The sequence below is a fragment of the Scleropages formosus genome, chromosome 2 (assembly GCF_900964775.1).
Source record: "Scleropages formosus chromosome 2, fSclFor1.1, whole genome shotgun sequence".
Lineage (NCBI taxonomy): Eukaryota > Metazoa > Chordata > Actinopteri > Osteoglossiformes > Osteoglossidae > Scleropages > Scleropages formosus.
Window position 1 is genome coordinate 8,822,907 of NC_041807.1, and position 27,725 is coordinate 8,850,631.

The following is a 27,725-nucleotide window of genomic DNA, read 5'->3' on the forward strand; positions in this document are numbered from 1 at the left end:
GATGTGGCGGTTCCTTTCGTAGCAAGGGCCGAAAATGAAAAATAAAACATTTCAGAAAGACGAGGCTCAAGGTAGCGATTACATATTTCACAAGTGGTGACATGTAAAATGTCTTTTTTCGGTATGTATAACTTTCGTGCAGCGCCTGCATAGGAATGTCAAATGGTTATTGGAAGTCCAAGGCCAATGACATTGGATAATGTTTTTTTTCCTCTCTCTTTCCTTTCTTTCTTTCTTTCTTTTTTTTTTTTGCAGAATTAATTACGTGTCACTCACTCTTGCTAGAGGTCAGCAAACACACATTCTTGGTCATAAGTCATCAATCTATCTGACTACAGAAATGAAAAGTCAGACATGTCAACCAGAAAGCCATTGATAGAAGGACCCTACAATTGATTTCACTGGGGGCAGAATGCTTCTCTCTGATCACTGTAAGCTACTTCAGTGTGGACATAACCGTGATCGCTGAGCTGAAAACGTAAAAACTAACTAACTGGCAACATAATAGCGAGCGGCCAGAGAAAAGGAAGCGAGGCAACGCATTCCATTCCATTTCTAAGAAGAAAGTACATGTTTGCAGTGGACTGGTGTGACTCTTCTGTCGAGAGTATGAAAGCAGCCATAGGACCTTGTGTATCTGTTCTCCCCACTAAATCCCCCCCCCCCCAGTGGACTCCTATACTGATCCTTGGGCACATTTTTTATCCAAAAGAAATTCTCAGGCACCAGGTGGCGTAGCGGTTAACGCTGTCGTTTCACAACCTCGTACACCACATACTCCTGTGATGAAAGTGCATACAGAGGAAAGAAACAATCTACTTAAGAATCACACATCTGCAACTATGTCTCTTTCTCCTAATGTAACACACACATTGTATTTTCTACGAGATGTACGTGGCTTTGGAGAAAAGCGCCTGATAAACGAATAAATGTAACTGTACAACATAAAGGTCCTGAGTTTAAATCATCACTCCCGATACAGTGCTCTTTATCGAGAGACTTACCCTGACTCACTACAGTAAGAACATCCCCTGTATAAAAGGGTACATCACTGTAAAGTGGAATATGTGCCATGGTAAGGTGTCGGACGACAGCATCCTGCCCAGTGTCTTTGCGTTGTTTTTAAACCCTGCACTTTTCCTTCGGTTATTAGTGCAATGCTGAGTACAATAAAGGATGAATCATGAAGAACCACAGAGCGCTGGGACGGCTGAGTACCTGCTGCTGTCACACTTCACTTGTTTTGGTTATTGCACTGTAAACTTCAAAAGGGTTCAACTTGGTTAATCGCTTCCTTAATTGGTTATAGCTGTCTGCGGGGCTAGGTTAAACCACCCCAATTTATGTTTCACCCTTAAACAGCCACTCTTTGGTCCAGACCATAAGAGCCAACAATCATATTAGCGGAGTGGAAAGGGAGCCTCCTATCTGCCCGGCGATCGGGACGAGCTCCATCTGTCGTGTCCTCTCTTCCAAACACGCACCTTAGGCTTATCGGCAAACACACCAACAGTTCAGGGCGCTCCAATCAAACTGCACATTTGTTCGGAGAAATACCTAATAAAAATACAGGTGGCCAATGCGATTTGCGTTGCGGGATTCTCTGCTTTTTTTTTTTTTTTCTTTTTTCATGGGGGCGGGTAGAGGGGCGCAGCAGCCTGACACGAGGCGCGCGCGCACGCACGCACACGAACCGAAACGCACACATACGCGAGCGCGCGAGCGCGCGCGCGCGCACACACACACACACACACACACACACACACACACACTTTCTCCCTTCGCTGCGCTTTTGTGTATTGTCAGAATTAATGAGAAAAGTTCTCTTGCCCTAGGGGTAATTAGTGTCCTTGGAGTTAAATAAGCTAATACTTAGACACCTCTGGCACAGGCAATTATGTTTGTGTATTGAATAATTGATTCAAAGAGAGGGAGGGAGGAGGGGGGAAGGGCCGCTAATCAGATCTGAGCATAATGAATTGATTTAATTAAGAGGGGGAAGGCGCGCGTGCGCGCGCGCGGGGTCTCGGGAGCGGCGCGCACTTGGTGAGGAGCCGCGCAGAGAGAAGCGCATAAATTGGGAGAAGAAGGAAGGCGCGGGTTTGGAAGAAGTCCTCGGATCGGACCTGATCGGATTTCCTTTTTTTTTTCCCCCCCCCTCCCCCCCCTTCTTTGGGATCGTCTCGCACCCCCCCACCACCCCCCCGTCAGTGTATTCACTTTCGGAGCAGATGAAATCAAAATAAATATTTGACCGCGACGGAAGCGCTCGAGTCTTCAGTGACCAGGGGTCTTCAGCGCTCCTTACGGCACCAGACCAACACTTTCTCCGCTTTTTTTCCCCCGTTTTCTTTCCCTTTTGTTTGTTGACATGCCGTCCGTCCGGCGTAGTTGTGAGGCTCCGCACCGCCTGTGAAGGTTTTCTCCTGCGCACCGGGGACGCGTCCGAGCGAGGGAAGTGCGTAAGGCGGGTCTCCTCCAAGCCGAGCTCCATGTGAACCAGGCTCCGCACCTCCGAACATCTCCCGATCTCCTCCCGCGCGAGCCGAGCCGAGGCGAAGGTGCCGTTACGCGCACAGAAGACGGGGATCCCCGCTGTCGCCGCAGGGCTGTGTTTGCATCACGCGTGCGGGTGGAGAAGACTGGTTGGTGGTGATCGTTGGTGGTGGCGGAGGAGGACACTGGTCTGCTGGAGCCCAGGACGGACGCCCCGGAGCCGGACTCCTCCATTCTCAGGACCATGGTACTGGACAAGGAGGAAGGTAGGAAGGCGCGCGCAGCCCAGTGACGGCTCATTCGGTGGTTCGCGTGCGAAGCGGGTCTCTTCCCCCCCGGCAGAGCAGGGCTGCGATACGGCGGGTAGGTGAGCCGTGAGGCGCGTCCGCTCCCCATCCTGCGTGATGTTCGCATCTTCGAAGACTTCTTACTTCACTTGGAGCTGGGAGTGCCACTTGAGCTCACTCTCTGCTGCACTTGCAAGTTCCTCAATGTAGAAAATAAGAGGCCGATTTAAGAGGATGTGCATTTAAAGAAGTTGCGACTTCGTGCGCCTTTTGAATGAGCTGGCGGTTCTGTTGAGCGCTCCTCGGAGCTGCTCAGCTGTCGCCACCAGTTTGACTCCTTCGCCGAGGGCACGAGTGACAGCTGGGCTCTCATTCTAGTGTCAAAAGTGTTGGGGATCCTTATGTGTGACTAGAGCAAAGACCCCAAATGTGGTTTCATCTTCAGAGATGCCCACGCAAGTGTTAACGGCGTGTGGAAATGTTGCTCGTCTTTGGTTTCTTCCAGTGAGATTTGAGGTCAGATTTATTGATCTCTCACTCCTAGTGAAAGGTTTTTGACATCTTGATTAGAAAGTAGACCATAGATCCATGTGGTTGGTGTTACTGTCTTAAGTTGATGTCCCAAGCTGTTGAGTGATTCTTGGTCTTAGTACTTCTAGTGCGATGTAGAGAAAGTTTTCCAAGCGTTCGTTTGCTTATGCCTATTTGGTAAAAGCACAAGTTCTGCCCAAACCAACGACAACCTAAAATGAACTATCCTTGACATCTCTAACCTCAACATTTTGTTTTCTGCCTGAGGCACTTGAGCCATAAGCAGTTGCTAGCAGTCTAAGCCAATTATTTAGATTTTAAAATGGAGGTTTCATATCTGTTTTAGCCAAGCATCCTTTCAGTCACCCCCATCTAAAAAGCAATAAAAAGAATGCTACAGAAAACAAATTAGTTTGTATTCCTAAATCCATGACTTGCTAATGTACTTGGATTAACGCAACTGTAAATTGTCTCCCCTGGATGTCTGTTGCTAAAAGTTTCCTATGATTCATGATTTGGATGGCTTTTAACAGCCATTGGCTAAGCAATATGGTGAATGTACAAGGTGATGCAAATGGCATTAGCGGGAGAGGATGCACAGGAGCATGTAATGCAGTCAATACTACATTAACTACTGATGCCCAATTACAGAAACGGGAAGAGTGGCTTTTAGGAGCATTAGGACTTGCAGAAAAGCAGACATCACCTGCTGCTTGTAGGCTAAAAGCTTCACCCTTTGCTTTCTGAGGCCACTTTGGCAGAGCTGTGCAGTATGTTACCTCAACAAGCAGGGGTTGCAAACATCTATTTTGCTTCAACAGACTTGTAGTTGCGCTCAGCTTGCAGCTTGACAAGCACCGATTTGTCCCTTGGAACAGATCTTCGTATGTGCAGGTGTTTTCATTTTCCATATTCCACACAATGACCTAGACTCCAGTCCATGTCTTCTGTGACCTTCCAGACCCATTCACAGGTGTAGTGAAGTTGTCACAAGAAAATGTGAAATAAAAGCAGGAAAGACTAAATGTCAACTTGTTGGCTGCTTTAGATGTTTTCACACCCATTTGTATTTCCAGGTCCCTCAAATCAGAGGCAGGTTCAGTTGTAGAGTGGAAAGGTGAGGATGTAACTTAAAATCCTGATTGGCTGCATGTTTGTGTGGGGAAACCTGAGATGGAGTGTGATTGTAGGAAACTAGTTTTTCTTGAGGAAAGAAGCTTTCCCCTGTCCCAAACCTCTTTTGGGCAAAGTAGTGTAAATGGAGGGAACTGATTTGTATCCTATTTTTAAACACTGCTGAAATATATTGGTTTTCTGACCTACAATGGTCTAGAAGCTTGCCTTAATGGAAATGTATGAAAGTGGGGAAAGTTGCATGAATGTCTGGGAAAGTAAAACTCTGATTAAATAAATTCATAACCCTGTAGAAGTGTCACTACATTTACATAATTAAAAATGCTTTTTTTAAAGCTCTACACAGTATCTGTAAAAGCGGTAATACTGATGAGGTCAGATCCAGTATGTTCCTGCCGTTTACCTTGTCCTATCGCTTTGAAAATTTATTGGTGGTGAAATACTTCCATTTTGCTCATAGCAGACAGTTTCATTTGAATTGCTTGTCATAACTCTACAAGGGTCCCGATGGGAGGGATTGACTAGGTATTTGTATAAATCGCTAGTACTTGGATCATCTGTATATGCTAGCTTGATCAAGTCCTCTCCGCACATTAGAGGAACTGACAATTTTCTGAACTTCATGATAAATCCTTTGGTTACCTTATGTGCCTTAATTTATGACCCTGCAAGCTGGCTGTCCAGTGAAATTTGTACATTCATAAAGCATGTATTGAAAAGCAATGTCTCAAATACAAGCCCATGTGTGATCTGTCAGCTGCTCTAATAAAACTTGGGCTTCAGGCTCAGTTTTTATTTTGAAATAAGAATTGCTTCATTCTTTTTACGAGTTACCATGGTAATTCTGTCTTGTAGCAATGTAATATTGATTTCGAAAGTGGACAGTAATATTTCTCTTGTTATTTCGTTTCTTCGGGTTGATTTCTAATTTCCACTTGGAGATTACTTTTTACATTTCTGAAGTCTTTTCACTTTTTCCCCGACAATGTAATTTTCTTCCTTGTATTTGCTATTTTCTCATCTTATTGGCTTGTTCTTACTTTAAATTAAACTTGCCAATTTCAAATATTGAAATTGCATCAATGTTTTCCCCCCTAGGTCTTGAACAACATTATGGCTTATTTTGCAGCTTAGTTCCCTAAGAAGGGGATTTGAAACCAGTTAGTGTTAACTTCCTGACAACATTAGGTAGTTGTGGTGGTGGTAATAAAGACTGAGTTATTGTAAATTGTGACACATTACCCCATACAGCTGAACTTGCATTGGATTGTATTTTTTGAGATGTACATTGCCTCAGAAGTCATCTAAATGACTTCAGAGGATACATTTTAAACATTTTAAATGGTATGGAATACATTATACTGGTTGCATCTGAAATGGATGTCAAACATAATTCATGTACAGCTATTTAAATCTTAGCTGTACTTTGTATATTTCCTCATAGTACCACATTAACTCTAAATCAAGGTACCATGAGTCCACCATGTAAGACAACCTACAGCAAGACATTTTTTTTCATTATAGCTTATACAAATTTTGGACACTTCTGGATGGCAAATCTTTCCATTGCAAGCATCCAGCAGTTGATTTACAATAGTAATCGACTTACATCCCAATAATGAGCCTATGTACAGTTGTGCTGCAGTGTGGCATCACAAGGAATCAGTATAGTTATCCTCAGGTTGGCATCTTTACAAAGGTTATCATCACTTGGTAGATGATTTTTCTCCAAAGACTTCCAATGAAGAGCCAACCCACACCTTATTCACACTGACTTGCACTATTGAATACACTACAAGGGGTCACTTATCAATACATTGGTGAGATGCACTTTAAGCCACCCATAGTGGGTGACAGTCGCCAATCCACCCAAACAGCATATCTTTTGGAATGTGGGAAGAAACAGGAGCACCCGGAGAAAACCCATGCAGACACGGAGACCAGGCAAGCTCCGGACTTGAGTGGGGATGGAACCCATGTCCTTCTGCAGGAGGTGTGAGATGGCAGCACAACTTGCTGTCCTGCTGTACTGGCCTTCCTAAAATGGCTATATGTCATGAGAAATGCCACAACCATGCATCAAACGGCTAAGATGACTTCTGATTTCAGAACTTTATACTGCACCCTCACTGTAGTACAACAAAGTAGGGAAGGCACATGTGGCGGTGTTTACTGGGGTCCACCGGTACCCTGATGCTAAAGTTGCAGAATCTTAAATTGCTGGCTCCAAGCAACAGAAAAAGAATTGAAATGTTACACCTTTTCAGGGCTCCTATGAGAGCCTTAAATTAGTTGTCAGTATTGGCCCACGACAGGACCTTCAGCTACACATTCCTCTGACTGAACCACTTTAACTGTAGGTTCAGTTCTGGCTTCAAGTACACCTACAGGCACACACTTGAGGAAACTCAAGCTTGGCCTTCACTCTTACTAAGTCTCACTAATACTGGTTAGTGAGATTCATTTACAAGGGGGTAAGTAAAATCCAGATGTTTCCTCAATGTACCACCACTACTTTTAGGAAGCAAGTTGCCTTTTGTAGACTTCCACAGCTTTACTGAAATCAGAGGTGCCATAAGCTCCAGCAATGCTACCACTGGCTGGAGACTACACATGTCTGACAAACGGTGCAGTTTCCAGCTCCAACTCGGTCTCCGCAGATGCCCTTGTGCAGCCTTAATGAAGTTTGAGAGTTCGGCTCACGATCTTTTCATCAGTCAGCATTCCTGTCTGGCACTCTGATGTACATGGAGAAAGAGCTCTGTAAATAAGCAGAGCATGACTGGGCTATGGCTCGTAAACCAAAACACTTTGCTGCACAGGAAAATCTTCAAGTCTGAACTAAAGATGCTGTGTGCACAAGGAGGAGATGTGGACGCTAAAGGGCAGACATGACCTACTGGAAAAATATTCAACAGTGAAGTTTTCTGGTTAAGCTTTTAGGACTGGTGATCTCTAATGTGGCATCCAGAAATTTTTTTGCCATTCCAACAAGGTAAGGTGTATTCAAATGGCTGTGCCAAACTGGATGTGGATGGACTTCTGGTTGCCTTCTAAAGCTGTATCATATACATGGTACGTACACACACGTTGACTGAAACCGCTTGTCCCGAGGGGGGTCATGGTGAGCCGGCGCCTAACTCGGCGCAACAGACACACCCAGGACGGAATGCCAGCCCTTTGCAAGGCACCCCAACTGGGACTCGAACCCCAGACCCACCAGAGAGCGGGACCCAGCCAAGCCCGCTGTACCACTGTGCCCCCCTCCTGTGCATAGTAGGCCATTGCGAATTCAAGAAAATGAACTAAGTGCTGCATAGTTGACATGTCTCAAATGGTTAACCAATTACCAATGTCTAAAAATGGAAAACAAAGCTACCACACTTGTGCTACACTACAACCATTTAGCTCTGTATAATGGTTACAGTCCCAAGCAGTATGGATTCTATTGAAGCAGAACAAAAATACTCTCTAAATATAATGGAAAATTAGAGCTAAAGCAAAATGCGCCTGACCAAGTGCATGAGTGCGTGCGCATGCGGTGCAGGCATTGTTGCCAAATGCTGCACTAAGCCAGCTAGTTAGGTTGGCTGTTTGATGACTGACGCTCTCTGTTGGCAGGCAGCGACAAGAGAACAAGACCATAAATTGGTGCATCTGTTGTTTCTACATCTTACACACATCAGAAGTGCCACTGTGAAACCAACCAAAACTAAGTGGCGCAGTGTTTAAAACCAATATACAGTGATGGACTAACTCAGTGGTTGGATGTTCTCAGCTACCAGAAAGTACAGCTCTGACTTTAACATGCTGATAGTGCTACATAAAAATGTAAGCCTAGATTGCTATTGGTTAAATCCAGTTTAGTATAAAAATGTAGATTTTTATTTTTGGCTACCAGTGTGGTTTATAAGCAAGCTGTTGACATTCTTGAATAAAACATCCTTCTCATGTGAGGATGGATGCTCCCCACCTAAAGTTGGAAAATGTAATGGCCTTGCTTGTCCACTTAATGAGAACTAACTTGTGAGTGGGAGACTCAATTTCTCAATGGAAGGTCTTCAATAAATCAAACCTTAAACAACTAATTAAAGACTGTGATTGCAGGTTTATTTTCCTGTCTTAAAGAGAAGAGAAGGGGGAGCCTTGGGTATTGAAGCAGACAATCAATACAGCCCCTGAGCTGTTCTACATAAGTGCAGTCTGAGCCATTAAATGCAAATACACATTCACAATTGTGCTTCTTATTAATTGGCCCAAGAAACTGGGCATGTGCCATCACTGCCACCCTGTCAATCATTCATCATCCTTAGGTTTTTTTTATTTTCTCCTCTTTCAGCACTTAAAGGCAACTGACTCTCGTATGGACTAAAGTCCGATAAAGCGCAGCCCATTCCATTTAACTTGATTTCATGCACAATCAATACCCTCTTGTGATGTCCATTCAATTGGTGAGGTATTCAGTGTTAGAGTGAACTCTCCAAAGGAAAATGTATTCAGCAGTGCGCCGCACCAGGTAACACGCAAAAACAAGAGGTGGCAATAGAGGAATCGATGCCTGGAAATCCTGTTGGTTTCTTAGTACTAATTTACAAGGGAATGGGGCACCTGGAAGAGACCCAGTCGTAACCCATAAATAGTCCATTACAATGAATGCTAAACAAACCCTTTGCAGAAAATAAAGCTGTCACCAGCAAGAGCAAGTCAAGGTTCCTGCCTGGTCTTCTTTCCTCAAGTCTGAGCTGCTCCATTAAACAGTCCTCTTTTTTTTTTTTTTTTTAATGCCAAGGATTCCCCACTTTCCCGGAGCCCTTGAATTCTAGGGAAATAAGGAGGCGACTCCCACGGCCTCATCCCGTGAGGAGACTGTCGTGAAAGAAAGGACCTCATTAACACAGGGAGGGCTGCTCCCCCAAACATATGCCACCTGTGGTGAATCCACATTTTTCCTCCTCAAGACGTGCCCCCTCCTTCACTTGGTGTTCTGCTGTGTTCTCCATTTTAAAGCCCACTAAGGGCTCTGAATGGCACACCTGTCTGCTGGCGTGTCCTTTGAAATGATAAGCATGCTGTAATTGCTGGGGAGGAGGGATTTCATACATCACTCTCTAACCCTGGGAGTGACAAACTTTAGAGGGCTACATTTACGCCTTCCTGAATGCATTCTAATGAGGGCTAAAAGGTGTTCCTGCATTATCCTGCTCTGGATTGCTGAAAGCCAAGGCAACAGTGCTAATGGTTACACTCTGTCAGGAATTATGAAGTGCCAGATAACGGATTGTGTTCCCTTTATCAAACTGAAAAGATCGGGTTTGAAAATGGATGGATTTATCCTTTTTATTCAAATGTTAATGTAGTCTATGAAAAAAACGAATTGAATTTGCATGCATTACTTTGGCCTCAAATCAGCAGCCTCGCTCGTAGTTCTCTCAAATGGGACGAGCGAAAACGTATCTCCCGTAGCTGAAGCTGGCCAACCACAACTTCGCCGTGACTTGCTTTCCTACTGGAACCAGCAGAGCTTCATAAATCACTTCAGTAAGTTACTTTGAAGGGAAGTCAAAATTAACCTAAAAGTGAATTAATTATGTGTATGTATGCACTTTTGATGAGCCTGATTAATCCTTTCCACCACGGAAGTCCACCTTAAAGTTGCAAAAATACTGAAAGTGTACTAGACACCATGGAAAAACCAACCCAATTTCAATAAAATAAACTGTTGCGTTGTTCTACTGCACAAGTGCATTCAAATAATTCTGAATTTTCCACAAGGTTCACCCACGGTTCTCAGTTGAAAGCAATCTGTATATTAAATTTTTTTTTTTATTTTTATTAAATGTATATACAACACAGGGTCACAAGAGCATACAGACACACTACACTGAGAAAATGCAAGCATGTCCACTTCATTCTTAGAATATGTCTTTTGGAGGGAAACCTAAAAACAGTTACTCTGCTTTGCTTTAACAAACATCCACACCATTGTCAGCGTTGGGACGATTCTTCATTTTGGGTTTTCTGGCAACGTCATGGACAGAGTTTTGAGGACTGAATACTGCTGGCTTTCCATCCACCACTGTAATCTCTCTGTGCTCGCAGGCGCCCGAGTGCTGGAACCAGCTGTCTTCTGCAATAACGAAATGCTGCCAGTTTCACATCTCAAAACAAGCGGTAATGAATTTAATTAGAGAGCTCTTGCACGTCTTTGTGATAAATTTCTTTAATTAACCCCATGTGAATAAATTAAAAATAATGGGGGAATATAAGTGTGGAAAGAACATCCTGATGAATTTGACTGTTAATTGGACTGCATTATGAGAGCCAAGCCATTGTGAGTAGCGGAGACCAAACCGGCAGCCGAATTTTCCAAGCATCCCCCCTGAACTTATATGGGATTGAGGGGTAAGAACCTTGCCAGGAGCGCCACACCTGGCATGCCCCCTCTGTCTCGGCGATGAAATGATCAGCACGTGGGAAGCGGAGGTGCTCGGAGACCACCCCCCCCCCAGCCCGAGCTACTGCTGAAGTCCTAACCCTGTTCACTGTGGACCGAAATGGCTGCTGTCATTTGGAGGGGATCAGGAGTAATTATGGAAGGGAAAGTGGCTCTTGGTTGCTGGGGCCAGAACCTTTTGTCATTTGTCAGGAAGGGGCAATTCTTTCCCCAGACAAAACTCTCCCTTGTTGTGGGTTCTGCTGCTTCGGTGCATGGAATGCTACAGTGCCACTTCACAGTGCCTTCTCAGCCCTGGTGGGCTGCTAAGTTTGCAAAAGTGAGTCTCTCTAATGACCTGCTGTTGCTGTTCCTGTGGCCATTAATTACATCGTCAGCACATGACTGAGTCTTGTCTAGCGTTCAATCTGTGCAAAAGGGTAACGGTGTCAAACATTACATGCAACTGCTGCTACAGCAACATGTGGTCTGCTGCAAACATTCATAACTGAAGATGACCCCCCCCGCCGTCATGGGATTTATTGTTTCTCAGACTGTTTGGATTATGCTTTCAATTCACGCACACAGGTTTTTAATTTGACTATTTTCGGTTTCAGTATTATTGATTTATTTCCACCCTAGATTATGAACAGATGTCTTCTGTTTCCCTACAGCACTGAAGCCTGGGCTATGGGCTCAATTACAAGGCTGATGTGAGCTTATTAAAATGGGGCTGAGTCACTCGTACAACAGGAGGGCGTTCATCTGAGGCCTCCATTAACCTCTGGAGCATCTCTCTCAGAACGGGCTAGATCATCATTGCCAGCAAGGCATCAGGAACAAACATGAACCTGAACTCAAAGGTGGTTTACAGCTGACTGCTGTTGAAAGAGGGGTGGGAGGTGGGGCAGCAGTAAGCCCTTAGAGCATTGGAATACCCTTAAATACAGATCACTTTGATTTAATTTGCCGAATACTTCTTCAATTGTCTCTGAAGTTAAGATATGAAGTATATCCGGTCGATGGTGGACTTTTGTTCTTCCTCCAAGTAAAGTAGCATCTCAAGCTACACTGACACAATGAACAAGTTGCAGAGTTTCCTCAAATGTTTCCCCACACGTTTAGCTGCTGCATCTTAAGTGGACACCGCAATAAGCGACCTAGTCAGAGGCCTATTGAGCATTTTGCGCTCATTTCTTTACCGCATAAGATTCATGAACAATGGTCCCTCACAGTTCCTCAGTACAAGTCAACCTTGCCAGACCTCTCAGTTAACATGTAGGTATTCTGAAGCTATGCTTTCCATTATCTGCAAAAGTTTTTCCATCCATCCATCCTCTAATACATCTACTCAACTCAGGGTCTGGAAAATCTAAGCGTATTTTTAGTGTTACCACGTTGTCAATCATTGCCATTACGCACTCATATGACTTGTGTCACAGTAACTTGCATTTATCCTTTTGAATAATTATTCAAATGTGTGATTGTGTATTTGTTCCCCCCTCCCACAGTCCCTAATCTTCTCCAGCACCCTGTTTTTTTGTATAAAGTGGAGATTATGCAAGGTCCTCTCATGGTGGGGCCTTTGAAATGGCACATGGCAGAGGGATGATCCGCCTCTTTAATGCTGCAGCTCAAGAATATGATGGCTTGCATCAAGGTGTCAATCAGTTTAATTTACTGAATCCATATAATTAGAGATCAACCCTGTTACACATTGGTATGAGCAACAGACGTCTTTTTAGCTGTGCACTCGCTTTAAAAGATTAATGTATTGTGAATAGGAAGGGGGTGGAATCCTTTCTCTGGATTTTTTTTTCTAATCTGAGAAAACCTTGGTTCGCCATACTGATGTGATCATTGCATTGTAGTGGTTTAAACAGTTTCCTGAAATGCAGCGAACCATTTTTAAAAACCTTAAACGCATCAAAAGGGTTACCACGTTGATTTGATTTTTTGATAGCTGTAAAAATGGAACTCGAAAATAGGCTTACACAGGAATCGGATGCTATCTCTATAATGGAAAGTACATGGTCTGTTTGAAATGCAAACTTGACTGTTCATTTCTTTTAAAAAAGTCTTTAAAAAGAGGGGAGGGGTGAAGAATGAGGAGGATGACAGGCTCTGTGCCAGCCATTACTGGCAAACTAATATCTCCAGCAGGATGTCTGGATCAGGTAAAAGCTTTTTCTCTCTGAGGACCCAGCCTCCTGTAGAATATGAATTCTCTGCGACAGAGGAACACAGGCTGTGACACCTAATGACACAGGAAGGTCAGTGGCAGCTGTATCTGAACATACAGGGTGAAGCAGAAACCATCCCTGCGTCGTCCCCGCTCCCCATTTTTATAATGCAACTTCTTCCTATACTCCAAAAAAAGACTGAGTACGGGAACTGATGGGCAGCTGAGATTACACGGCGACAGGTCTTCCTTCAAGTGGCGTAAATTGCGCTGATGGGCAAGCTTGAATTAAGGGAACTGATGCAATCACAATGCCACAATTTTTTAATTTCTTAATTTTTCTTTCCTTAAAAGTATAGTGCTTACAGCTACTGCCTTTGGACCAAAAGGTTGCATGTTCAAATCTCATCTCCTGCTGCATCATCCTTGAACAAGGTACTAACCCTGAAATTGCTCCATTAAAATTACCCAGCTGTGTAAATGGGTAAACTGTTGTATGTAGCTTAACATTTTAATTCGCTTTGGAGAAAAGCATTGGTTAAATTAATACATGTAAATAATTTTATTGTTCAAAGGACATTGATGTTAGACTCCAGAAAGCCCTAGGGTTAAGTACAACGTGTATAACCGTTTGTCCCAAGCGGGGTCGCGATGAACTGGAGCCTAACCCGGCAACACGGGGCGTAAGGTTGGAGAGGAGGGGACACACCACGGACGGGACACCAGTCCACCGCAAGGCACCCCAAGCAGGACTCGAACCCCAGACCCACCAAAGAGCAGGCCCTGGCCAAACCCACTGCACCACCGTGTCCCCTAGGCTTAAGTAGTTTGTGGTAACCACTCCATAAATAACCACATGTGACATCTGAACGTTAAAGTGGAATTCCACTTTTCGTGTGCCACCTTCACCTAGCTTCCCGGAGCAGCCCCACAGAAGCATCGTTTACCCTCTCGTCCAGGTAGCCGCATTTACGACAACCTAGGCTTGTAGAGGAAGTCAAAGCCAGTCTGCATAAGAAGATAAAATATCCCTTCTTTTGCAAGCTTTGTACTTGCATTGTTAAAGGGCGAAATGGTATGGGGATGGGGGGAGTTTAAGCCAATTATGAGCTCCTCGTGAGGAGGAGGGGGGCTGACCTTTGTGTATAATTAGTTCTCTTATTTAAAGCAAAGATTTTGAGTAGAATAACTAATTAGCTGTCATAAATGGCAAATTAAAGATTTTGGTGCGATCCCTTGGGGAGAAGAACTATTTCCCCTGATACGCACACACACATATACACACACGTGCACATGCATGCCACACAGGCCACAGTTTGCTCGCTCTCTCCTCATTAAGCCCTTTCTTTATTTTTAAGTTCTGTAGGAACCTGACAGGCGTGCTCTGTTGGCATACCTGCAGAGATCCTCTAACAAGCCATGAAATGCAGGTAGAGCAGACCGCCTTCAGCTGGTGTGGCTTCAATTTGAAGCTTTTTAGCTTCATTTACACTGAACATTGGTATTTATAGCAAATTTTGTGATCCTAATGTGCAGGCTCTGAGGAGCCCTGCTCAGGAAGAGAGCTGTGAGGCAGGCACATCGCTAATTGATGGCTCCCATCAGCAGCGCTGGGCCAATTAGCCTCCCCTCTCCACCTCTGATAAAGAAATCTGATGGCTTGAATACCACCAGGGCCCTTATTCACTTCCTAACCTAAGCTATAAATTTAACTAACAAGCTTTCACTCCTGGCTCCCCCTAAAAAGGAAAAAAGGGAAATGCTAATTGTATAACATTAGTGTTTCTCCTGATGTGTGGACACTAAGAAGTTGGAGACCAAGTCTGGATCCAATATTCTAGGAGACAAAGGGTTTGTGGGGGGTTGTGGGGAAGGCACTACTTTGATATTCAAAAGAACAAAGTATTGAGAAAGAAAGTGCTTGAGGTTTTACTGGAGAAGAGGGAGGGAGCAAGCTGGGGAAAACATTCCCAAAAAAAGAACTGAATGTCTTGGGTAACGCATCAGCTCCCTCTTGGTAGAAGTCTGTTTATCATGTAAAGCACTGCTATACTTTGAAACCGCTGGACGCAGCTGCACCCAACTAGAACTACACCACGAAATCCAAAACCCTACACGATGGCATCTTGGCTGAACTTAACCCTTCGCAGTGCCACCGCGGTGCCTTCGTCTCGCCGCCGTTCAAGATCGGAACACTTGTTTTCAGCGGGTGACGTTTTAAAGAAAAGCCGCTCGTGAAGCGGAGCGGTGGCGTCAAGGGAGCCGACCATGTGACTCGAGGGCGGCTGTAGGTTTGAATCCCACGTGGGGCTCGTGCCTTTTAAGTACTTAGTCAAGAGTGAACACTCTGCCTGAACAGCTTTCGGTGAAAATCCAGTCCCCTAAGTGGGTAACGTGTGGAACGCAGGTGATGCGTCGTCTCGCTCGATAATGACGTTTTGAACAGAAAATGAAAGGGGGCTCCTCTGGCCACTTCTAATTTGTTTGAAAGGTTTGCCATTCAGAAATATCAGGCTGCAGCTTCAGGTGACGTGGCATGGCCGATATTTCACTTATTTTATTATTTATTCTGTCACCACTTCATAGAGAAATGTTTGCAGCGCAGAAAGCTCGACGACTGGCGTGTTCTATTAGACGGATCAATAGCATCGTGTGCATGCGAGTGTCTTAAGAGCCACCATCCAGCGCTTTCAGCTGTTGGTGGGGGCCGTTAGTGTGGAGGAGGGGGTTCGCCAGGGTGGGAGTGTTACCAGCAGTGGCCTGAGGGTGGCTTTTAGTCCGGAAAAAAGCACATGTCAACCGCAGACAGACTATTAGTGTTTTAGTGCAGTTATTAAATGGACTTCATTTGTCCTTTAGGAGGCTAAAAGGCACACCTAAAGTGGGACCTGCGTGACAGCAGGGCAATTTGCGGGTTTTGTTACTCCCCTTGCCAGGCACGTTGGCGGAGCGACGTGTAAAGGGAGGAGAGGCTGTAATGCGAGGGGTGGAGAGTGCTGCAAGGCACTTAGGAGAGAACATCTCACCGCAGGCCCTGGGAGCAACACGTCTGTGGTCACCCCGGCGCTTTTAAAAGGTTAATGTTAACCAACAGCTAGCGAGCCCATTTGAGGTCCTCACTTTGTTCAGCACAAAGAGGGTTTCAATACATGTCAGCGTGATGGCTTAATAGAATGTAAATATAATTGCTCTGCAGCCAGACCCAATGAATATCTGAGAAGTGGTTAGTTTCGTATGCAGATGTGCTTGGCTCACAATGCGCGTGCATCCGAGGATGGCTTTAAACGTGGTCTGCAACAGAGCACGAATTTCTGTCCTTGGTTTTGTCCTGCTCTGGTAGGGTAGGTAAGGTTAGGTAAGGTAATACAAGGCACGCTCATGGGGAGGGGTGTAAAGCAAGTCAATGCTGAAGTTCCCACCTCTTCCTGAGGTTGTCCAAGATGCACCGTTATAGAGGTATGCTGGTTATGGTGCTCCTTCCAAGCGTCTGAACATGGGAAGTGCCCGAGTGTTAAATGACGCCCAGAGCTTACTTAACTGTGTGCTAAATTATTGGTAATTCCCTGTCGCCACAGGTGTGCCCATGCTCTCTGTGCAGCCCAAGGGCAAGCAGAAGGGCTGTGCCGGCTGCAACCGCAAGATCAAGGACCGCTACCTGCTGAAGGCCTTGGACAAGTACTGGCATGAGGACTGCCTCAAGTGCGCCTGCTGCGACTGTCGGCTGGGTGAGGTGGGCTCCACGCTCTACACAAAAGCCAACCTCATCCTGTGTCGCAGGGACTACCTGAGGTAAGGACACTCACGGACACTTGTGATGCTTTCAGCTTCCTGTGGCCTCTGTGTTGTCACACGAGGACAAGTCCACACACCAGGGCAAAAAGGACGCACTTTCTCGCGGTGTCAACAACTGCAGCATCGCACATTCGTGCCACTGGCTCTCGTAACTGGCTGTGTGGGGTTTCTGACACTGCTCCCTCTCCTCCCCTCTCCTCACTGCCATCTGCCCTGCTAAATTAAACATGATTTTGTCCCAGGCATTAAGTTACCCCTCCCTGGGGCTTCCTCACAGTGACCTCTTGGTTTATCTATCCCCAAGACAGCTCCCTGGGGATTGTGGGCAGGCAGGTTTCAGCAGGCCACAGCCTCTTCTGTGGTGAGCTGCTGTGCAGAGGGGGCGGCTTGTTCCTCAGTTTGTCCCGTAGACACTGCCATTTGTGTTCAGGAGTTGGGGAACAGATTGCCCAAGACATGGCATGCCCCAAAAAAGGTGAAGCTACCCAGCATTCTGAATTAATGTCCGCATTTTCTAATGTGGCAACAGAGTTCTATATCAGACCGGTAATTGAAATGCATTATTGGGAAGTGACTACATGTTGAGCCGTGTTGAATTTGCAGTTCAGGGAGACTGAAGCTGATTGTTCTAAAGAGGGTGTCCTCTGGTGCCTGAGGAGGAAAGTGGGCAGCGGGAGGGGGCAGGGAGATGGCCTCTCCATTTCAGCTTCACTTCTAATGACCTAATGAAATCCAGCCCACTCTGCCGCTCTCCTCAGAGACAAAAACGCATGCCACTTAGCGGCTGAAGATGCTCGAGATGAATTGTTACCATGAATCAAATTAACAGCTTTCCCGCTTATTCTCAGAAGATGCAGTTCTGAGCTCTGGATTCAAGGGGCGGGTGGGCTGGGATGGGGTGGTGCATAATCCCATGGGCTGGGACTCCCATTCCACCCCGGTTTCAGAGGAGCCGTCTCCCTCTGGGACAGATATGCATCCCCGAATGTGGAGCAACTCGCACATCCGTACCGCAGTGGCAGTTCATTAAAGCTGGATGTGATGGATCAAACACACTCCCTTGATATGTGTATGTTTGGGAGCCACCCCACACACACACGTTGACTGCGAGAAGCACCCATCGCAACACAGTGAGGTAAAGTTACAGTATCCCGGGCCCTCATCACACTGAGATGCAGAAAACACTTGCGTAAATACCATGTCATAAGCTTTGGGATCCACCTGGCTTTTTTTTTTTTTTTTTTTTAAATGGAACAAAGTCACCACGCTCCTTCATTAGACGAGAGAACAACAGATTAATTAGTCATTTTAATTTTTCGAGGGCCGAGAATCTGATGACCTCCGAGTACACGTTTGTCAAACCAGGCTGCCTTTTGATTGCCAGGACCCAGCGCCTGAGGGTTTTATCTTGTCACTATTAAATATATTAAGGGAAACAGATTAGCCATTCACTTATCAAAGGTGGTTATTTTAATTGAAATTAAAATACGCTCTCTTAACCCGCTTCAAATGCCAGCACTTTTGGGTGAAATAAGGCTGTCAGCATGATGAGCAGAATGAATCCCTCGCGCATCTAAGGCTAAGAGTGCCACGTTAAAGAGGTCCAGTGCCTAAAGAAATCAGCCTCTTCACAATTTAAAACTTGACTGTTAGCGTGTGTTCACAATACATTCTAAACAGTTGTCCAAAGCAACGACTTTCTTCTTGGCGGTGCCTCTGCTCCATCTTCTCGAGCACGGCTATTTATTTTGGGGAGAAGAGGGTGTAGATTCAGGGGATCTGGTGATATAGGAAATGGGCAGCACTGGCCTGTGATCCTGCGGTGTTCTGCATATACAGAATTGCTAACCAGTTCCAAACAAACTTCTTGCTAATATACAGTGCCTAAACAAGGATTAACCCACATCCTTCCATTCAACTCCTTATTCTGAGATGTTATTCCCCAGTGCTTCCCAACAGTCCGCTACCTCAGGGGTACTGAACTCCAGGCCTCATCTCTTAAGGCATGGTGGCCTTTGTTTCAGTTGAGTTCTTCATTATATTGCCTTGACTGGGATTTTGATTGAATACATTGCACTGTTCCAGTCATGTGAAACCAAATGTGTTCCCTGAGAACTCCTTTTTTTCAATTGTGTTAAATCAAATTACTGTTAATGAAGAAATAGTGGTACATTAATGGTAAAAAGTAAAGATGTTATCTAAAAATAAGTACTAATCAAGTTAATTGTTCTTAGTTCTCTAAATATTAAATGAATGCTTACATATTTAATTTCACAAATGTAGGGAACATAGCATATTAGGAGAAAGGCAGTTTTAAGATGGTTTGGCTTAATTGTACAGAAAAATTATGGCAAGTGTTGCCATTTAGTTTAGTTTATGCAATCAGTTGAACCATGGGCATCTGATAATCTCCCCCTTCCACTGTGATACCAGTGATCAGTGTATTTACCTTATACTGATACAGTGAAAATTACCCAGCTGTATGAATGGGTAATTTTCTCACCACCTTAGTGTGCAAATCCAATACTGTAAGTCATCTTGGACAAAGGTGTCATTTAAATAATAGTTACTATAACTTAAATCCCAGTAAAGAGTAATACCTGAGCTCATCTGGAACAAAAAACAAACTCTGGATCGCAAAGCCTGAAACCGAATGCCCCTGCTGAGGCCGACTTACTAAATTACAATTAGATATTAATTTTTATATTCACTGAAGGGGGGGTGACTTTTGAAGATACCTGAAAAAGCATCCAGGATGTTGATTTAAAAAAAAATCTCTGAACTGTAAGAAAAATACCTTTTTCTCCAAAATGAATTGTTCCATTATTGAATTAAAAAAAAAAAAAAAAAATCAAAGGTGTGGGGCAATTATTGAAGGCCATCTAGTAATTTCCATCCACAATCATGTAAAACTGCACCTTTTTACACCACCAAAAATACCATAATGGAACATGAAGATTCTTAATACAAGACATTTGCTTTATTTAATAGACATTACACAGTCCTTGTATAGAACCCATTTGAAACCTGAAAGGCCTTAAACACACATTCACACGAAGTCATACTTTAAATGGCCTTGCAGTCATAATGGTTAGTTTTCATTTATCTCAAATTGTTCAGCTACAAAAAGACTCAAAATTCATGCTATTGGATTTTCAAGTTTGCGGGTGACCTTCCTATTGAGTGCACACAACCTTCTAATACCTCTTGAATTAACCATTAAGCACTCAGTCTCCCCATTTTTAGTTACTGTAGCTTTTTTCCATGCTGTCAGAATCAGCTCGGATTTTAAAATTGCCTGCTTCATTTAGGGAAAAAACAAGGTTGACTGTGTGTGTGTGTGGTGTGTGTTGGTGCTAAAAAACCACTCAGCCATCACACTGTACCCTTCATTCATGCTTTCAGAAGACAATATTCCCATATGAATAGCATCACTGATGAATGGGTAAAACTACAGCATGTGTTTAGTTGTTTCTTATACTGTGTGTTGGTATTGATTTTTAAAAGCAAAAGCCAGTGAAGTGTACACCAGCACGATTATCAGGACCTTGAGAAAAGCGCTATAGTGCTGCACTCAAAATATTAGCATCGAAACAAATGGTACGGTGGAAGTGAGCAATAATCTAAATTCAATACCTTTTTCTAAATATCTAACCATATTCTTACGGGACTTTAAGTTTCATTGGAAAGGTACCTGAGGACTGTCTAAGGAAGTAGATAGAGGAGCGATTGCCCAGCAGGGTTGCCAACAGGCACATAATGAATTGCACTGGTTTATTCTGACACTCCTGAGCAGCATTAATTTGTTACTTAGAGGACTTTTATCCAAATCAGCTTGTAGTACTTGTAGATCCATTTATACAGCTGGGCAACTGAGTCAAAGTACTTCACTAATGTGTGCTGTAACAGGAGCATGAAGTGGGACAGAGCAACCTATGACCTTCACCACTGTCCTACCTATTGGCCCCTCTCAATTTTGACTCTTGACTTGTCCACATCAACAGTAAGTTTTTAAACCTAGAAATTGCACATGGAAACATTGATGGATGGCAACAGCGGTCATGTTGGCCAGATAGGACCAGGTGCAGGTAGAGTCCAAATAACATGACAAATCTTTAATTCTGTTCTTAGTCCTGGTCAGAACCAATCTGCCTACACCCTGCTCTCCCCCAAGCCCTGCGTTGCTCACATGGCTGAATCTGGGTCTCGACCCTTCCTCTTTTGTTGGGCAGTGCACTTTTCACAGCTGGCGAGCAACGGCTGGCAGGTGTTTTCTTTCTATAGGCACACACCAGCATATGTGGACGGACCGCTACAGGTGACTTCATTCACGTAAAGCTATTGAAATCATGTACGCATCATTACTGTATTCAGTGCGTCTTTTGTTCCAGATCGACCTGGACTGCTGGGTCTGGCAATGGGATTCCTGCTCCAGGTACAGGTGCAGATAATTAAGCACAGCATTCAGAGGGGAAAATGCTGAATGAATTCACTCTGATTTTACTCAGTTTCTATTCAAGCTCAGATTGATGATTTTCAATGTTTTAAAAAAAAAAAAAAAAATTGAAACGCACACAACCAAAATACTCTGGAAATGGCCAGTAGGTCTGTATTTGTGTTTCCATGACAGGCTTGGAACGCTTGTATCAGTGCTTCCTTTCTCCCCGACACAAGAACTTATTTTTGCTTCACTGGAAGTTAACACTGAATAAAGCACAATTGAATGAAACAACTTATATTTTGGTCTTGTTGCTGGATTTTAAACTCTAATGCTGTTTAGCTAACATTTTTATCTAGAGCATCATATAAATTGCATTCAGTTGAATAAATATCATCAACACAAACTGAGTCTGTATGTAGAGTCGGTTAGTTCAGTTTTTCATATTTTTACACTTCCACTGTGAAACACTGTAAGTCTTTCTTTGGGTGATACTGAAGAGAAAATGAAGAAGCTGATTGCCCTGAAAGCTCGTGCTAAACTGGGCTGTGTTAGTGATGCACTGCACCTGATGAGAACACACGGGGTACAGGGGTCTGGACGAAGGTTTAAATCACGTTTCAGGCAATAATTAAGCCCTTATTTGACTTGGAGCACAAGTACTTCCACCAAGTGAAACATTTGCAAGGCATTACCGATGGTCCAGAGCCCATCCCACAATCATAGTGTGCACTCAGTTCTCCCATAATCTAAGCACATGTAATGTGTAAATGGTCATGCTGCAAAACCTTGAAATCACAACCGTTTGTAAATGTTTGTTTAAAAAAATAAAATAATTGTCAGTTATTTGGATAAACCTTCATGCAGCTACTCGTGTGATGTCCATTAGTTTATATGGTGGAAAGAAACTAACTGCACTTCCGAATCACGTGTCTGCATCTAAGTCTCTTTCTGCTAATGTAACGTACACACTGTATTCTCTATGAGATGTACGTCACTTTGGAGAAAAACGTGCTAAACGGAAAAAATGTAAATGTAATAGTGTGCGAGGCAGGGGATACCCTTGATGGAATGCTAGCCATTACAGGTTCAAATCCCACTCTCAGGGCCATTTGGAGTCACCAGTTCACCTGAAAAACGACTTTGGACTATGGGAGGAAACCGGAACGGTGGGAGAAAACTCACGCAGATGTGAGAACATACAAACTGTGTGTATAGCGAGCTTATTCAAACCCATGGCCACCATCTGATATGGATTTAAAAAAAAAAAAAAAAAAAAAAAACACTAATTGTCACTCATGTCTGTGATAATTTCAGTTCAAATGACAACAGACCCTTTTGTAACCTTTCCTGCCAACAGACTCGATTTTATAAAAGTGTGACCGGCTTCTCCCGCACAGAGGCCTGGGTATAAACCCCTTTCTTGTAACCGCGGGGACCCTAACGATGCCTTGCGTTTCACACCCCGTCTCTCGTAACAGCCCCCCTCCCTGGCACCGTAAGCCCCGGCTCAGCTGGACTATTGTGCGCTAATTAAAAGCATGGTCCGCTGGAGAGACGTTTCCTGTGACGACGAATGCGCACCAGAGAGAGACTAATATGGGGGGGGGGAGTGTAATACCAAACTTTAGACTCTCCTGCCGTCTCAGCGCAGGACTTTGGCAAAGCATTTAACGCACTGTCAGGGTGGCGACCGGCTGTCGCCTGATCCCGTCTAGCGAGTCGGCTGGGGTCCTCTCTCGCACCGTGGAATACATCTGCGATTCAAAATCTCCAAATTAAACATAAGGTCAGGCGCTCGGAAAATGGAAATGTAAATCTGACACGGCACGAGGGTCTGAGCCCCCTCCTTGCAGGCAGCCCTTGGTCGGAGGGGAAGCTCCGCACCAGCGCCTTCTTGCGCTGTAACCTTGGCCGCTCGCACCTCCAATCTCGTCAGCTTAAACAAACACGGGCGGAAGTGCTGTTTGCACATGTCTTTTAGGCCGTGCGCCGCCGAACGTGCGGTAACCTCTTTTGGGAATCGCTCTTCACCTTGGAGGCAGGGCACTCCGCTCCCCTCTCAAAGACAGGATCCTTGCTGCAGGAACCATTTGAACTTTTGACTACATTAAGGAATTGAGCCTCCTGTGTAAAATCCAGCTGGATTTGGTTGGAGCTTAGTCTCATTAGTTGCATTGGTTTGAAAGGGTTGGGATGGTAGGGATGGGGGTGGTGGTGGTGGTGGTGGTTGGGGGGGGGGGTGCTTTCCACATTTCAGTTGCTGGATTCAGACGTGTTTTTCCCCTTGCATTTTTGAAATGTGTTGGGAGAAATTCTTTGAAGAAGGGGGATTAAAACCATGTGATCATTTTAATTAGATCATTAGTAAAGAATTAACGTTGAGGTTTGTACCCTCATTAAGAAAAAGGGGGGAAAAAAAAAAACTCAGCGTCTGTGCATGTACAAGCATCCTTTTTCCTGCCATGTTACCTGCGCTTATGTCTCGCTCTTGTTCTGCTGCTCCAGCTCCACACCGTTCGCACCATTTACCCAGTTCTACACTGCTCACACCATCTAGCCCGGTCTACAGCCTCACGCTCTGCTCGTCTCCCGCCCCCCGCAGGCTCTTTGGTACAACGGGGAACTGCGCAGCCTGCAGTAAACTGATCCCAGCCTTTGAAATGGTGATGAGAGCCAGGGATAATGTTTACCATTTGGACTGTTTCGCCTGTCAGCTTTGTAACCAGAGGTAAGTAAGGGGATCGCAGCTGTGCGAAAAGATTACCTTTTTCCCAAATCTGTAATGCCCCGCTGAAACGGGTACCGGTTCACACCACAGCCACGCAGAAATGTGCTCTTGTACCCCGCTCTCTTCCCTGCCTGTTGAAACTTTTTAACTGCAATTCTGTATTATACCCATACTAATGGAGTTTATGTGTGGGTTTTTAATTTTTTCTTTTATTTTCTTTTTTTTTTTTTTTATACTTTCAAGCCTGGCAGTAATTTGTGTTTGTGCTTCTGGCTGATGCTGGGATTACAAGCTTGAAGAATAAATGCTTTTAATTTTAGCCGGTGTATCAGAAGCGGTAGAGCTGCCAAGCCAGTGGAGAGCCCGATCAAAACGGGCAGAGCAGGAGCGCTCCGTTTCCGAAGGGCGACTCTAAGCCACGACACAAAATATAAACCCCGTTCAAGCGCTTAAGATGCACCTCTTTTTAAAAGCTGGCGTCAAAAGTGGGCAAAACGCGTAATTGAAGGAACATTCCTCAGAACATGCCTGCGGTCCGTGGGGGGAGCAGGGGTGGTTAAGGGTAAGTGCAGGAAGTGACAGTGTGTCAGAAAGAAAGCCTAAGAAGTGGTGACCTTGCGACCTCAGCTGGGCAGTTGGTCCATATCACGTGTTGAGTGCTTTGCGCTCACTAGTGCTACTGATGGAAGAGGAGTCATCACTTATCAGGTCACATTTACATAAATTCTTTTAGCTGATGCCTTTGTTGAAGGCACGTTGCAATGAGTGATTTACCCATTTATATGGCCGATAATTTTTATGGCATCAATGGTGGGTAAGTACCTTGCTCAGGGGTAATACAGCAGGAGCAGGGACTCAAACAGGTCTTTCAGTTACAAGACAAGTTTAGCGTAAGTTAGCTATAACCACTACGTCACTGTGCTCTAATCTCCTGCTGCCCCTAAAACTTACACTCACTTCTGTCCTTTAGAGTTCCATATGGCTTTGTGTGTTACCGAAATCCTCTTTTTTTTAGTAATATATAAAATAAACCCTACCCTTCGACTTGAGGAGAGAGGCGACAAAGACTTGTTTTAAATGTTGGCACCAAAGTGTTACACGGAAGGATTGCTCAGGGGCAGAGTTTCCTAGGAAACGGGTGCAATATTCAAAGCAGGGTTTCCCCCCCCCCCCTTCTGCTGGGTGCCAGGCCTCGTGTTTGCCTGCTTTAAAATGTTGTAATCTCTAAAACAATTAATTTTATTTAAAGAATCACCTTCCCTCTCGCATCGCAGGGGACATCGCACGCTGAAGCGAAGCCGTTCCTGGTGGCGGGCGAGCGGTGGAGCCAAATTAGTGCAATCATTGTGCACAAAATGCCAATTACCGCTCCGCCACCCAGAGAGACTGCAGTCGCCGGAAATAAATAGGCTTTAATTGCAATTCTAAACGGCCGCCTTTCTCATCAGCACAATGATCGCTTTTAGCAAAAAAAAAGAAAAAAAAAAAAAAAGTGTTCTGTGTAATGGCGTCAGCTGTTCTACTGCTGCCCTCTTTAAAGACAGTGTGCCCCACTGTGATTGCTTGCAGGTTCTCCCTCTGCTGAAGACACTGTATATGTAAATAAATTCTTATATATATATATATATATATATATATATTTTTTTTTTTTCTATTTTTTTTTTATTTCTTCTTCTTCTTCATGTGTCTCTCCCTTCAGGTTTTGTGTCGGGGACAAATTTTTCCTAAAGAACAACATGATTCTGTGTCAGATGGACTATGAGGAGGGACAGCTGAACGGGAGCTTCGAGACGCAGGTTCAATAGCAGGAGGGGCCGCTCGCATTCACACAGGACGGACGCCGAGCCACGCTCCGACACAGGGCTGTCCGTCTGCTTGCCTGCAATACTTTTTAATCCTTATTCTGCTCGTCCATCCCCGACACTGAGCAGTTACAAGTTTTCAATGTACAGTTGTGCCTGCTTAGCTGCGCACTCTATTGCCTGTATGTTTGATGTTTGTCCCCCCACCTTTTGGTATGGTTCCTTGGAGGGTCTGTACAGTCTGTTTTTTCTGTATATATAAACTGGAACATTTATTTTATGAAAATGTAATGCAATTTTATTACTAGTGTGAATTAAAGATTCTTAAATGTTTACTGTGTAATTCTGAATTTCTAAGATACATCAGAAGATGAACCTGTGACATTAGGTCTGAAACCATACCAGCTGTGGGAATGTTAACCAAATCAAGCTATTTTTAGTATTTGCCAGCTCATAACGACTAAGTGTACAAGTGGAAAAACAAGGTTTTATGTGTTTTAACTTGTTTGGATGCAAAGAATACAAAAGAAGCTCGTAAAACAAATCCCGCTTTAGATTAGATGGTGGTGCTAGTTTTGCTAAGTTTGGCTCCGCTAATTGTAATTCAGGCAGGAAATACCAGCAAATGTCTCCAATCAGAATATTTAACTCTTAACTTTACCCCGAGTGCTCCAGCTGTCAAATATAAAAATGTGGCAGGCAGCCCAGGCATTGCACATTCACATGATATTTTTGTATATTCTGCTGAGAATAACATTTAGTCATCTAGAAGGATAAGCTCATTTTGGAGGGAATTTGACTTGTCTATCAGCCATGCCCATGACAAGCTGAGGGAACTGTTCCAATAATCTCACCTGCTCAGAAACACGACTAATTCATGCACACAGTGTGCAATCAGCATTTGACAGCAACAGTGTGCACAGGAGTGTGTGTAAGAGAACAGACGAGTGAATTAAACATGAAAATCCTGGGTTTAAAAGCCTGTTTTGTTGTTTGTGGGGGGGAAAGAAGAATAAAAATTGTAACTGCACATTTGGGCATCAAAAGAGTTAAAGTCCTTTGCCAATGCATCAGATTTGAATAGCTTTTATATATAAAGGACATGCAATTAGCAGAATTGTTCACACTACTTTTGATCTGTAGGTGGTAATTCCTGTTTCTATGGGCTCTGAACCGCAGGAGCTCTGCTTTGCAGAGTTTTCTGCCATTTACAGCAATTAGCTTCATTCATTGCCAGGGAAATTTTGTGGGAAACCAGTTGGGGTCTTTGAGCATATTGAAATTTCAGCAAAGAACGTCCAACACTTAGCTAATGAACAAAACACATAATGAATGCTTCTTCAAGAAGTTTATTCCTAAATGAAGACTTTCGCGTAATTTGCTGCAGAAACTTTTCCTCACAGTTATTAAAAAGCTTTTAAATATAAAAGTGCCCAAAGTTGAAAAGAAGAAAAGTAATTACGGAGACGGCCAACATTTGATTTCTTGGAGAACATTCTTTATAGAGGGTGTGGCGCTTGGGTTCCAAAAATAATGCTCAATGTGTGTGTCCCAGTGATTTCACAAGCCTTCATAGCACCCCGTTCACAGGGAAATCCTCATTATAGTTTGGATCTTACATTTGGAAACAAGGTCAAACTGATTTCACATGGGGGGCCTTGTAGCCTGCCATCGCTCCCTTAAAGTTGTGCTTCTGTTGCAGGAATAAAAAAACATTTATTTTTGTTCATGCCGCAGTGGGAGTTCCTGTAGAGCTAAACTCCCGTAAGGCGAGCCTGACAGTACCGAGTGAGCGCCGTACCATCGCGATACCATCGTTGCGGTGGGCGCGTTAGCTGCTATCCCTGCATCTCCTGTCTGGGATGACTGAGTCGCTCCGAACATGTTCCACTTCGGCTC

At 44.3% G+C, this 27,725-nt stretch overlaps 1 protein-coding gene across 1 annotated transcript; it reads left to right on the plus strand.

Moving 5' to 3' along the window:
* Positions 1-2,242: 2,242 nt before the first annotated feature.
* On the plus strand, positions 2,243-26,087 carry LOC108939538 (rhombotin-1). Its single transcript, XM_018760931.2, has 4 exons — positions 2,243-2,762; positions 16,639-16,852; positions 23,899-24,024; positions 25,724-26,087. Exons 1-4 carry the CDS (start codon positions 2,741-2,743, stop codon positions 25,827-25,829), a joined length of 468 nt encoding a protein of 155 aa, XP_018616447.2. The 5' UTR covers positions 2,243-2,740; the 3' UTR covers positions 25,830-26,087.
* Positions 26,088-27,725: the final 1,638 nt, after the last annotated feature.